Source organism: Poecilia mexicana, unplaced genomic scaffold, assembly GCF_051168715.1.
Source record: "Poecilia mexicana isolate PSO_F unplaced genomic scaffold, ASM5116871v1 scaffold_17, whole genome shotgun sequence".
Taxonomy (NCBI): domain Eukaryota; kingdom Metazoa; phylum Chordata; class Actinopteri; order Cyprinodontiformes; family Poeciliidae; genus Poecilia; species Poecilia mexicana.
In genome coordinates, this window is record NW_028263386.1 from 19,360,923 (window position 1) to 19,372,340 (window position 11,418).

The 11,418-nt window shown below is 38.1% G+C and overlaps 1 protein-coding gene across 1 annotated transcript; it reads right to left on the reverse strand.

The window, feature by feature from the left end:
- Window positions 1-4,670: 4,670 nt before the first annotated feature.
- Window positions 4,671-11,119, reverse strand: metap1d (methionyl aminopeptidase type 1D (mitochondrial)). Its single transcript, XM_015013779.2, has 10 exons — window positions 11,028-11,119; window positions 9,675-9,835; window positions 9,155-9,304; window positions 8,921-9,069; window positions 8,617-8,659; window positions 8,354-8,517; window positions 8,153-8,250; window positions 7,968-8,015; window positions 7,792-7,870; window positions 4,671-6,915 (listed from the first exon to the last, which is right to left on the reverse strand). Exons 1-10 carry the CDS (start codon window positions 11,074-11,076, stop codon window positions 6,831-6,833), a joined length of 1,026 nt encoding a protein of 341 aa, XP_014869265.2. The 5' UTR covers window positions 11,077-11,119; the 3' UTR covers window positions 4,671-6,830.
- Window positions 11,120-11,418: the final 299 nt, after the last annotated feature.

The window sequence follows — 11,418 nt, forward strand, 5'->3', positions numbered from 1 at the left end:
TCTTCAGCCTGGACATGGAAGCCGGACCAGACAAGCCATTGACATTGCTTTCTTGATCAGTCAGAGGTCTGATCTGTCATTTTTTGGTGGGAACTGAAGAATGATGCATATTCGATTCCCACGAAGATGCATCATTAAAAACAGTGACAATGATGATGAGAAATACATTTCATTCAAATTTATCAAATATCCCATATCAACGGAATATTCACTGTGACAGAATGAGTCCAAAACGTCAACAGTGATCAAGTCATTATTCACAAGTCATTTCTTTTCCTATAGAAACTAAAGCTTATTATTTTACTCAACAGCAAATTATGCCACTGATTTCCACTGAAGATCGGAGTCATGTACTCCCCTCTCCATACAGCACGTTCTGCAGCTGAGGAGCCCAAGCATTCCCTCAGATGCTGAAGAATAGCTGTAATGGTGAGAGCAATCCTCTGACACACAAAGCACACAGGACGGGGTGGGGGAGGACGGCAGCGCCCGGACCTGCCCGATTCACAGCCCTTTATTTGTCCTTAAAGCCGCAGCTCAGGATAAAGTCAAGAAACTCCCCTGAGGGTGGAGCACAGTTCACTGTGGGGTGTTTTATCAACTTAAATACTCATACTGAACTCCAAATCTGGACTCTTTCACAACTAAGGCAAACTAAAACGCAGCACTTTGCCTGAGTTCTTCTCCCTCACCTTAGTATTTAAGATATCTGGCAAAAGAAACGAGTGAAACACCTGAGATTTGAAACATTTGAACATGAATCTCTTTCAGAACATACATAAATCTGGCATAAGACTGCAAGGCACTGACCAGAGACAAGCTGAGTGTTCTTCTGGGTTTCATACTTTGAAACGTTGAACTGTGTCAGTTCAAAAACAGTAGCCGGCTCTTTGCACTCTTGCAGTGTTTTTGTAAGAACACCAACTTAAGGTGGCAAACATGTATTCTCTATTTCGACATTTCTAAAGCCAGAGAAACATTTCTGCAGAAGGGAATATATATCCCTTCTGCATTCATGTGAAAGTTTGTCTGTATAATCATGCTTTGACATTTGCTTATCAGGTCAGGATGTTTGGCATTAATACCACACCAAACATTGTGAGTGTCGAACGGATTAGGGTGTGTTATGCACAATCAAACAGAGTGAAAGTGGTTTTATCAATTAGCAGTTAGGTGAAACCTAATTTACATCCTGCCTCATATCACTGTATTGATTCAATATGATAGAAGATAAACAGGCTAAACTAGAGATTTTAATGAGCGCGTTGATTACAGTTGACATAAAGTAACTGCAGCTGTCTGGTCTAGTCTGGTGGTTACCACAACACCTTCAGTTCTTTGTACATTTACCTTGGGAGTTAACTGTGTCTGTGTGTGTGTGTGTGTGTGTGCGCGTGTGTGTGTGTGTGTGTGTGTGTGTGTGTGTGTGTGTGTGTGTGTGTGTGTGTGTGTGTGTGTGTGTGTGTGTGTGTGTGTGTGTGTGTGTGTGTGTGTGTGTGTGTGTGTGTGTGTCCCAGCCCTGGCCAGGGGATGTAACGCGAGATAGCTGTTGTTGTTGGGCTGTGCCTCAATCTTAATGGGCCCAGGTGTAAAAAAAAAAAGTAAAGTAATCTGACTGGTTCACAAAGTGTAAAAGGTTCATTTGGTGAAGGAAAAACACATTCTAAGAAACAATGTTACTGAAAAGATAATGTTTGTTTCATGTGTTATCAGGTGCATTGTCTTTATACCTTATCTTCTCATACATGTGCTCTTTAATCTTATCTGATTTACAGGGAAGTCATATTGCTATTGTGAGCTGTGCTCTAGTATTTAGAATAATGTGGGGGGATTTTCAAAAAAGAAACATTTATAATCTAAAATCTGCACAAGATGCACATTATTAGATGTCTTGCCAATCAAAAATGACATACATGTATGTTGCAGAGTTTTCTGGAAGAGTGGGCTCTCTCTTCTCCTTTAAAGTGAAAGGGGTTCTAGAACATCATGAAAAGGTCAAACTTTATTTCTCTGATTTACTGCTTTACTCTGACACAAGGAGTGTCCACCCTACCCTGAAAAATGGCAGTAATTTGCTTTGTAACAGAAAGATTGTATAGTCAAAGAAGTCAAGATAGATGTTATTACAAGGCCAAATGTCCCTGTTCAAAGGCATTATTGACTAAGCATAATGCATCTTAGCTCTGATACTTGGTAGCAGCTGGAAAGCAAAGAAGGGTGAAAAGGTTAAGTTTGTTTCCACTTTTTATGTCCACTTTTCTCTCAACTAGTGTGTTTTCTTGTCATTAACAGCAGCAATACCATTTCACTGACTACTGAGCTCAATAGTAAGTCAGTCTTCAGCTGGGTCACATATTCCAGGGAGTAAAATGCAGAAAACTGGAGGAAGAACATTTTATTTTAACACACTGTTTCTGTTAGCCAGTAGCAGTTTGCATTAGCATAAAATCCAGACATTCTCCATTGGATGTCACTTTTCATTTTGAAAGTAACTTTTTTTTACTCTATGTTCTATATCAAAATTTCTCAGTATAATCCAGTCTAAAATATGGGCAAATTATATAATTAACAATTATTTTAATACAAATATTAATGTGACCGAGCTTGGTCTTCTTCAGAGTCTTTGTCTGCTGTTTCATTCATAACTGAATCAGTTTCAGAATCTCAACTGTATATTGAATGACATATTTAGCAAGCAGAAATAAAACAAATAAAACATCCATGTGTGCATTTCATCTACAGATTGAAATGCACATATGGATGTTTTTAGGATTGACAAGAGAAAGATTAAACCCGTTATTGTAGTTGCAGAGAGCAGGAATGCTATTCTGACAACTGACTCTGACATGGCTTCATATTATGTAAAAACATGACGAGCTTCTCCAAGGTGATTGAAAGGGACTGTCTTTGTTTGTTTTTTTTACTAGGCAGTTTATTTTTTCTCCTTTTGTAAATATTAACTTTTTAGCTTTTTAGCTTTGCAGTTTATTTCTTCTCTTATCCATTTTTCTTCTCTACTCTTCTTTTCTTTGTCAAAATGTGACACTATGACTAGCAGTAAGTTGGGTGCACAGTTGTTTTTGCAATCGGCTTGTTAAGGTAACACAGAACAGGAGCATATCCCACAGCAGATTATGACTGATGAGGACCAAGTCCGGTCACAACAGGCTCATCAGTACTGATTTTATTCTTTTTTTTTTTTCAAACTGTCACGTAAAACAAAAGGATTTTATCCTTTCCAAAGTGCCATTTTTATAGCCACTGCCTGTTTTACAAGTGGGATCTTTTCAATTTTGATGCTGAAAGCACAAAGTTTGATGCGTGACCCAGACGTCATGCATCAAAGAAGCTACAATACCATTTTGTTTAGCCCTGAGGAACTCTGATTTCTACCGTGCTTAATGGATTATTCAGTCAGACTCAGCTTTGTGCGAGAGAGATCTGCCTGAACAAGCCTGAAGATGATGCATCACTTCTTTGATACTGCAGCTTCACACGCCCTGGTGGAAACCAGTACTTTCCACTCTTCACTGTAAAAACCTAGGCAAATTAAACATCACACAGAGAATTATATTATCTGAGCTCATGGCATTTCTTTATCATAAGATCAACTTAATGTATATTGCAGCAAATCGAGATTTACTAATCCATGTTTTGAACACATTTCTTCTCAGAATAGACTGCGATTTTGTACAAGTTGAAACCCAAAACTCAAACTGTTAAAGCCAAAGAAAACACCATCACACAGATCATTTATTACACAAAACCTTTGAAATTAACAGAGAGGTTGCATGTTCTTTTTACCACGAGTACATTTGTGCCACAAAACTTTTTTTTTTTTATTAAAAATTAGTTTATTTAACTTTGAAAAATTATGTAACCAATCAAGGGAAATGTGTTTGGTTTGGGTAAAGGATTTATATATATATATATATATATATATATATATATATATATATATATATATATATATATATATATATATATATATATATATATATATATAAGCTGTAAAACCTGTTTTTCTCTAGTCCAAAGAAAAAGAGGATTGCACTGAGTGCTGTGTTCCTAGTGAACATTTAAGTGATGTGAATCTTTAAACAATAGAAACAACAAGGCATAATTTATCAGTCTCTTTGGAGCAGCCTTGGGCAATGCATACCATCCACTCACACACCCACACACCCACACATGCCCACGCGCACACACACACAGTACATGTAACACAGCGCTCCTGTTCATAGTTTGGCAAGCTGCTTTGGTTGTTCAGGATCAAGAAGTTTTTCAGAGGAACAAAGACTCACACAGACTGAAAAGATATAAACAGTTATCACGGCAACACAATGGGAGAGTAGATGAATTGCTTATTCCAGGAGCTCACAGCAAGATTTACACTGTACTAAGACTCCAGAAATTTCAAATTCAAAGTCTAGTTCATTTTAAACCTTGTAAATATCAGAGAAAACACCCCATGCTTGTCTGCAGATCTCAGTTTACTTTTTTTTTTTCATATCCATGCACCCACGTTTTAAGAGTTTGTTTGCTAGAACATGCGGGCCAATTTTAAATCCATGCGTACATATGTTTAGTTAACCTAATTAAGGAGACTTATCAATTAAATCTAACCTAAACTAAAAACATACAAACAAATGAATGCAAATACAAGAAGATGTGTTTGAATGTTTTGTTGTCTTTATTTCCACTTTCTTATCCTCCAGTTTGTAGAAACCCTCAGGAATTGGGCGTCACCCAGTCTGGTTCAGCCTGAGGCCAGATGTCCTGGTTCAGCAAAGCTCAGGTGTTAGTTTAGCCCTTGGATTCACTGACGAATCAAATCATTACAGAGTATGAATAAGCAGATAACATTTGTCTGTCGTGCATAAGGCATATCTGCCTGCACAGGTTTGGGAACGATGCGTCACTCTGTTAATGTCACAACGCTGCAGATCACCAGGGAAACCACAAATGTCTGTGGTGCTTCACGGTGAAAAGTCCCAGAAAGGCGTGAAATATAACAGCTTCACTCACAGAAAGACAGGGATTTAGGCATGCGCACCTGGAAAGTGAAACAGGCTTGAGGAACATCTTTAGGTAACAAATTTATAAAAGCTGGGTTAAAAAAAAATAAAATAAAATCTTACGCTCCCCAGTATTAAGATTTCCACTTCTCCACCGGCTGAGGATTTTTACAATAAAACTGCAAAGAAAGGGTTTAGGATTGAGTCCCAACATGCAGGAAAATAATGAAAGACAGCAGCAAAAATTCCCTCAAGTACCCCCACCTCCCCTCGCTTTATCTACTTCTTCTATGTTACGTATCTCTGCCTTCACTTCTCCACTTTTGCTGAATCTATCATCATCATAAAAATCCCATGCTCAAGCTGAACGTTAGGCTCTTCGTCAATCATTTGCAGGATGCCGATTATAAAAAAAATGTATGCGTCATCACAATCTGATTCATAAGGAGTGCAAGCTCCTTCAGGTTTGCACGTCCCGCCCTGAAAATCAAAGATCTTTAACAAATAACTAAAACTGTGATCAAATGTAGAGTCTGGGAATTTGGAGGGTTTTTTCTGTACGTTAAATGAAAGTGTCACAAAAACATAAGTGAGTTGTGTCACATGATATTAATCATTTAATATGTTAAAACTTGAATCATATCCTGGCTGAACACGACCCACCTTTATTTGATTAATCCTTCCTGCTTCGCCCACAAACTGTTGGCATGATCACACATACCCACTCTGCCTCACACACACACACACACACACACACACACACACACACACACACACACACACACACACCAGCAGGAAATGAAAACACACCCTTACAATGGGCTGGGATCGCATATTACCGAGCCTCTTGAGATTTATCAGCATTTACGCAAACATTCATAGCGGTGTAGCGGCTAAAGCGGTAGCCAACCTCTTAGTTGCGCTCAAGATACTTTAAGAGCCTCGTCTGAACTTGTTCTCGCGTTTTGCTCAACATTGCATCAATCTGAAGACCGGATGCAGAGACAGGTCACAGTAAAGAAAAGTCAATAGATTGCTTTTACTTCCACGGAGCAAATACTTAACGCCTTCCTTTTTTAATTTGACCTAAAAATATAAAGTCAAGATATTACATTGCACAGTGCTTATCAAGCCTCTGAGCAATTAGTTTCAGGCTCTGCAACTTGGGGATGGTGCATAACTGATGACAGCTGCTTTAGATTAACGTCAACATGGAGACTTCAGTGTCAAGAGGCAGGCTTGCTTAAACTCAGATTTACACACGGGTTTTTCCACCCCTGCAATGAGAAACAAATACAAAAGGGTCAAATGGGGTGTAGAGCTGCTTCTATTTAACAGACTGAAAGGGCGTGAAACATTATCGGCAAAGTCCGAGTTTGTGCTGCCACCTCCTGGAATATCCTATTCAAATATCTTCTGAATTTGGATAGGAAGAGTTCAGAGCTAAGTATTTCAAGAAAAATTAATTTCAAGCTTAAACACACAAAGGGAGTAAAACTCAAAAAAAAAAAAGAACATTATTTTATTTTCTTAATGTAACTTAGAAAGTTACATTAAAAGGTTTACACAAAAGGGGAAACTGGCATTTAGCTTAAGAAAAACGTAATTTGTAAGACAATGAAATGCCTCAACCACATAATTAGGTCAGCTTCAGCAGTAAGACTCGAGCTCCCGTACAACATACGGAACAAGATTGAAAACCTTGGTTTCTACATTAAGATCTGGTAGCATAACTGTTTTTCTTTTTTAAAATCACAAAAAGTAGCTGAGACCCACAACTGATGTGCCATTCGAGGTAGCAGTCCATTTCTGTCACAGATTGTTTTCTTCTGGTAGTTTGGTGAGAATCTTCACTCCGTCGGCTGTGATGAGCACCGTGTGTTCAAACTGAGCTGACCTGTACAACCAAATTTAAACAACATTTTGTAAGGAGCAAATTCAATTTTAAACAGAATAATCCACTTAGCCCCCTTTCAGCCCTTTCCTCTCATCTTTCACCCTTAATTCTATGTTTGTAAAATGTAGGGTAACCCGATTGTTTCTATCAAATATGCGTGCTCAAGTAAACCAACAAGTGTAAATATTTTCTCAGTTGCTATGTTTACAAAAGCACAAATACAACTGTGATGTATACTTTCTGTGCATTACCAAATGTAATGAGTACACTTCATTTCTGAAATAGACTAATCATCTTTATTCTAGTATGTTTGTTTAGTTTAGTTTAGTTATGTTGTTTTCAAGCAATATACACCACGTGGTACAGTATATTTGTCTGCTCTCTAAATCCATTTAGATACATTAAAGTACATGTATTTTTCAAAAGGTTACAATAGGCTTATATATAATTTCGTCTAAATGAGCATAAAAGTAATGAATGCTGAACTAATGGAACTAACAGTGCATCAGCTTCTATCCGTGAATTAAGTGTTTAAGGGCAAAGACACAGTATTCAATCTAAAATCCAAACTATTTATTCTGCTGTCAACCTTTTTTTGTGTGTGTGTGTATCAAATTATGTTGTGAGCAAAAAACTTCAGAGTTTATTCTGTGGCGATTTGCAGATTTGTAACAACCTCCTGCAAAAAAATGTAACAAGCCGAGCATAACTCACTCCCCAGTTGAGCCCTCCTAAAACGTCCATATCTCACTCAGTATGGTCCAGGAGACTCTGCATGCCACATGCTGAACAAAGCTCAGCAGTACACTGCTACTTACTAACACTATCATTCTGCTTCAGTGGAATAAAACGTTACAAATACAAAGCAATTCTTACCTTTTATCGTCGACCGACACCGCGGTCCATTTGTCCTTAAGGATTCTGAACTCTGGAGACCCCTCCATCACTATAGGCTCTAACAGATCGAGATTAACAGACGTTAACAACCACTGATTCCAGACATTTGCATATTTAGGTACAGAAAAAAAAAAAAAAAAACTGGATTTTCCTACCTATTGTGAAAGACATCCCTTCGTCCATGGTTATGTCGTTATCATTAGCTGAAAAGAGAAGCATTCTTTATCAAACTGGACCAATACAAGCCCTGTTTTTTTCTTGTGAATGTATAATAATAAATTCATAGCAATAAAAAATCTCATTGTCTAAATCACATTACTGCAATTAGGAACCAACTTACCGTGGTGCCAAATCTCAGGATGGCAATGAAAATACGAGCCTATTCCATGTCCAATGAAATACGGACAAACTTGAAAGCCATCGGACTGGGCTATTTCACTGCAGATACAGAACCGATTTAACGTAAAGTGGTCAAACAGAAAAAGAACAACATCCCAGTTGCATGTAAACATTTGACGCGCGTATTCGCCGCAAAGTATACCTGATAGTATTTCCTATAACACAAAGCTCCGCTCCTGGTTTGCATACGGCGATGGCCTCGTCTCTGCAACGCCTCGCCGTCTCCACCAGCCGCTGCCCGACCTCATCCACCTGACCAATCAAGAAGGTTTCTGAGGTGTCACCATGGTAGCCATCCAAATACACCTGTTCCAAACAAATCAGAGGTAAGAAACGTGAGTTGTGCTGTTGACATCTGCAGCATAAGGTTTTATTTGTAAAATGTGGAACACTGCATAAGCTTACTGTGACGTCGACGTTGATAATGTCACCGTCTTCAAGTTTGCGGCTGCAGATCAGAAGGTATCGCATTACATTTTAAAACGCCTTACATTTGCTACCTTGCTACACGTGGATTTCGTGGAAGTTCCCTTTATTCAGCACTTTTTTTTGTTTGTTTGTTTTTGTTCTTTAAAGATTTGACATTGTGGAAAGATGTTACCCAAGTTTAGTTTATTTAATAAAAAGAAAAACAGCTTTGAAAACAGAATTAATCTAAAGATTTACCCCGACTTTAAAAAGAAATTCGCCAACTATTCAAACCGTTTACCTGTCAGGTATGCCATGACACACCACGTTGTTCACAGACGTACAGACCGACTTAGGAAAACCTCCATATCCAAGAGGGGAGGGGTAAGCATTGTGCCTGATTGTCTCCTGGTGCACAATGAAGTCTATTTCATCTGTTGTCATGCCAACCTGAAAGCCACAAATAACAGACGTTGTTGTTTCTATTCTGATGACACATAAACTTAAACAAGACATGCGGCGGTTTTATTCCTACTTTCAGACTGCCTCCAGCCAGTAGAAGTACATGTCTGGCAAGTTGACATGCTCTAGCGAGGCCTTCAATCTGCTCTTGGTTCTTGATCTCGATGTAGTCTGGCCATTCTGGAACCAGCCCAGTGCTGACGTAGTCAGGCTGCACGATGTGCTTCAGTCAGAGGGAAGGTAAGAAGAGATGCATGTAAATTAAACTGAACTGAACTCTGAAATTAAATAGTTTCTGTTTAGATTAAACTAGCATCAATTAATGAAGCCAGTTGAAAACTAAAAGGGAAAAAATAGACTAGTAGGCTTCAGGAATGTGAAATTCAAACATGCAAGTTGTTACAATATGGATAACTGAGAAAACGTCCTTCGCCTTGCATTCACTTTCATGTTTTTCTATTCAGCTCATCTGCGTTTACTTTTTGACGCATGGCTTTATTGTTCAAAAGCATCAATGTTTAAGCAGAAGTTCGAACTAAAAGACCCATCAATGAATCAAAAATCTTTTTTTTTTTTCCAGAGTGTAATGATACCTTAGGTACTGCGTAGGCTGGCCGAACAGTAGCAGGCCGAACCACGTTGTGAGAACTTTTCCATTTCCGCCAGAAAAAGCTACGATGTTGCTCACAGAGGAGATCTTTGGAGCGACTCCACCTTCCGAGAGATGCAACTCTTCGAAGGAAACAACCCACTCCTACAAAAAAACATGATGTTTATTGTTCTTAATAAAAAGCTCATGCTCTTGTTAAAAGAATAGATATGATTTCCTTCGTTCAGACTTTTGAGAGTCCTACTTATTTATGCTTTCTTTGCATTACTAACTACTGAATGATGCATGCGACAAGGAAGTATGCAACTCGAATATAAAGTGCCATGCAAAACTATTTAAAACCCTTGATCATTGTTGTTTTATTTTGTCATGTTACAATCAAAAACCTAAATGTTTTATAACAGGATTACTTATGTTTTTGGCCAACACAAAGGAGTGTACAATTTTGAAGTGGAAGAAAAATGATCAATAGATTTCAAATTGGTATATGTGAAAAATATTTTTAAAAGTCTATATTCTGTCCCTCTGAGTCAAATATTTTGTTGAACTTTTCACAGTTTTTTGGGGTAGGTTTCTGCTAGCTCTACACATCCACAGACTGAACTATCTGCCCATTCTTCTTTGTACAGTGAGCCCACGCTCAGTCAGTATATGAAGAATATCTGTAAACACTTGTTTTCAAGTCTTGCTAAAGACTCAACACATTTTAAGACTGGATTTTGACTGTACCATTGTAGTTCATAAATATGCTTTGATCTAAACTGCTCCACAGCAGTTTTGGTTGTTTGTTTAAGGTTGTTGTTCTGCTATAAGGTGAACCTCTATCCTGGTCTAAATTGTCTTGCAGCCTCTTGCAACCTAAAGCCGTCAGCCTTGACCTTTCTGCTGTGTTATTTTGTTCTTTATAAATGCTGCTTGGTCACAAATAAGCCTGATCCTTCACAGGAAAGTTGGATGAGACAGCGTTAAACACTTGATATCAAAACTGTGCACCTTCTCCCATCCAGTTTACGATTATCCGCTGTATCACTCACATAAACTAGTAATAAAATGCTAGTAATAAAATCAGAATTGGCGGCTGTAGCATAAAAGCTGTTCTTACGTTACCTTATTCATAGCAATCAATACAAATATAGATTAATGATATAAATAAATATAGATAAATATAGATTAGTGTTCTACTCATAAATAAGCTAAATAAATAATTTACAGTGTATTCAAAAGGGATTTTCGTAAAGGTTGCTATAGACTATATGTCGCTGTTTTAAATTAAGCCGCTAATGTTAGCTGACTAACACTGAAGTAGCTGAATCGAAGTGCTAAATTCATTAAATACCTTTCCTGCTGGGGAGCCCCACAGAGCAACGAGCAACGGCGGCCGCCATTAAATATAACCTGTTGTGGTCACGTGATCGAAAAATGATTGGTCACGTGACTATAACTGGTTAACTTTGCAACTGTCACGTGACTCAGGTCTTGTGTAACGACTCAGCTTTAATTACATTAGGCCTTTTTTTTGGCGTATCCATTCCCATCTTTCAGTCAAACCACAGAGTTAAGTGTCTGTTATGGAGTTAGTTTTGTGAAACAAAACTAACTCCATAGTCTGTTGTTACTCCTGTAGTTTTCAAATGATTAAGCTACAGAAATGTTTAAGCCTTTTTGGCGCCCTCTATTGAACATTATGAGGAACTGTCAAATGTGTCAAACCCACCAGCACACAGATT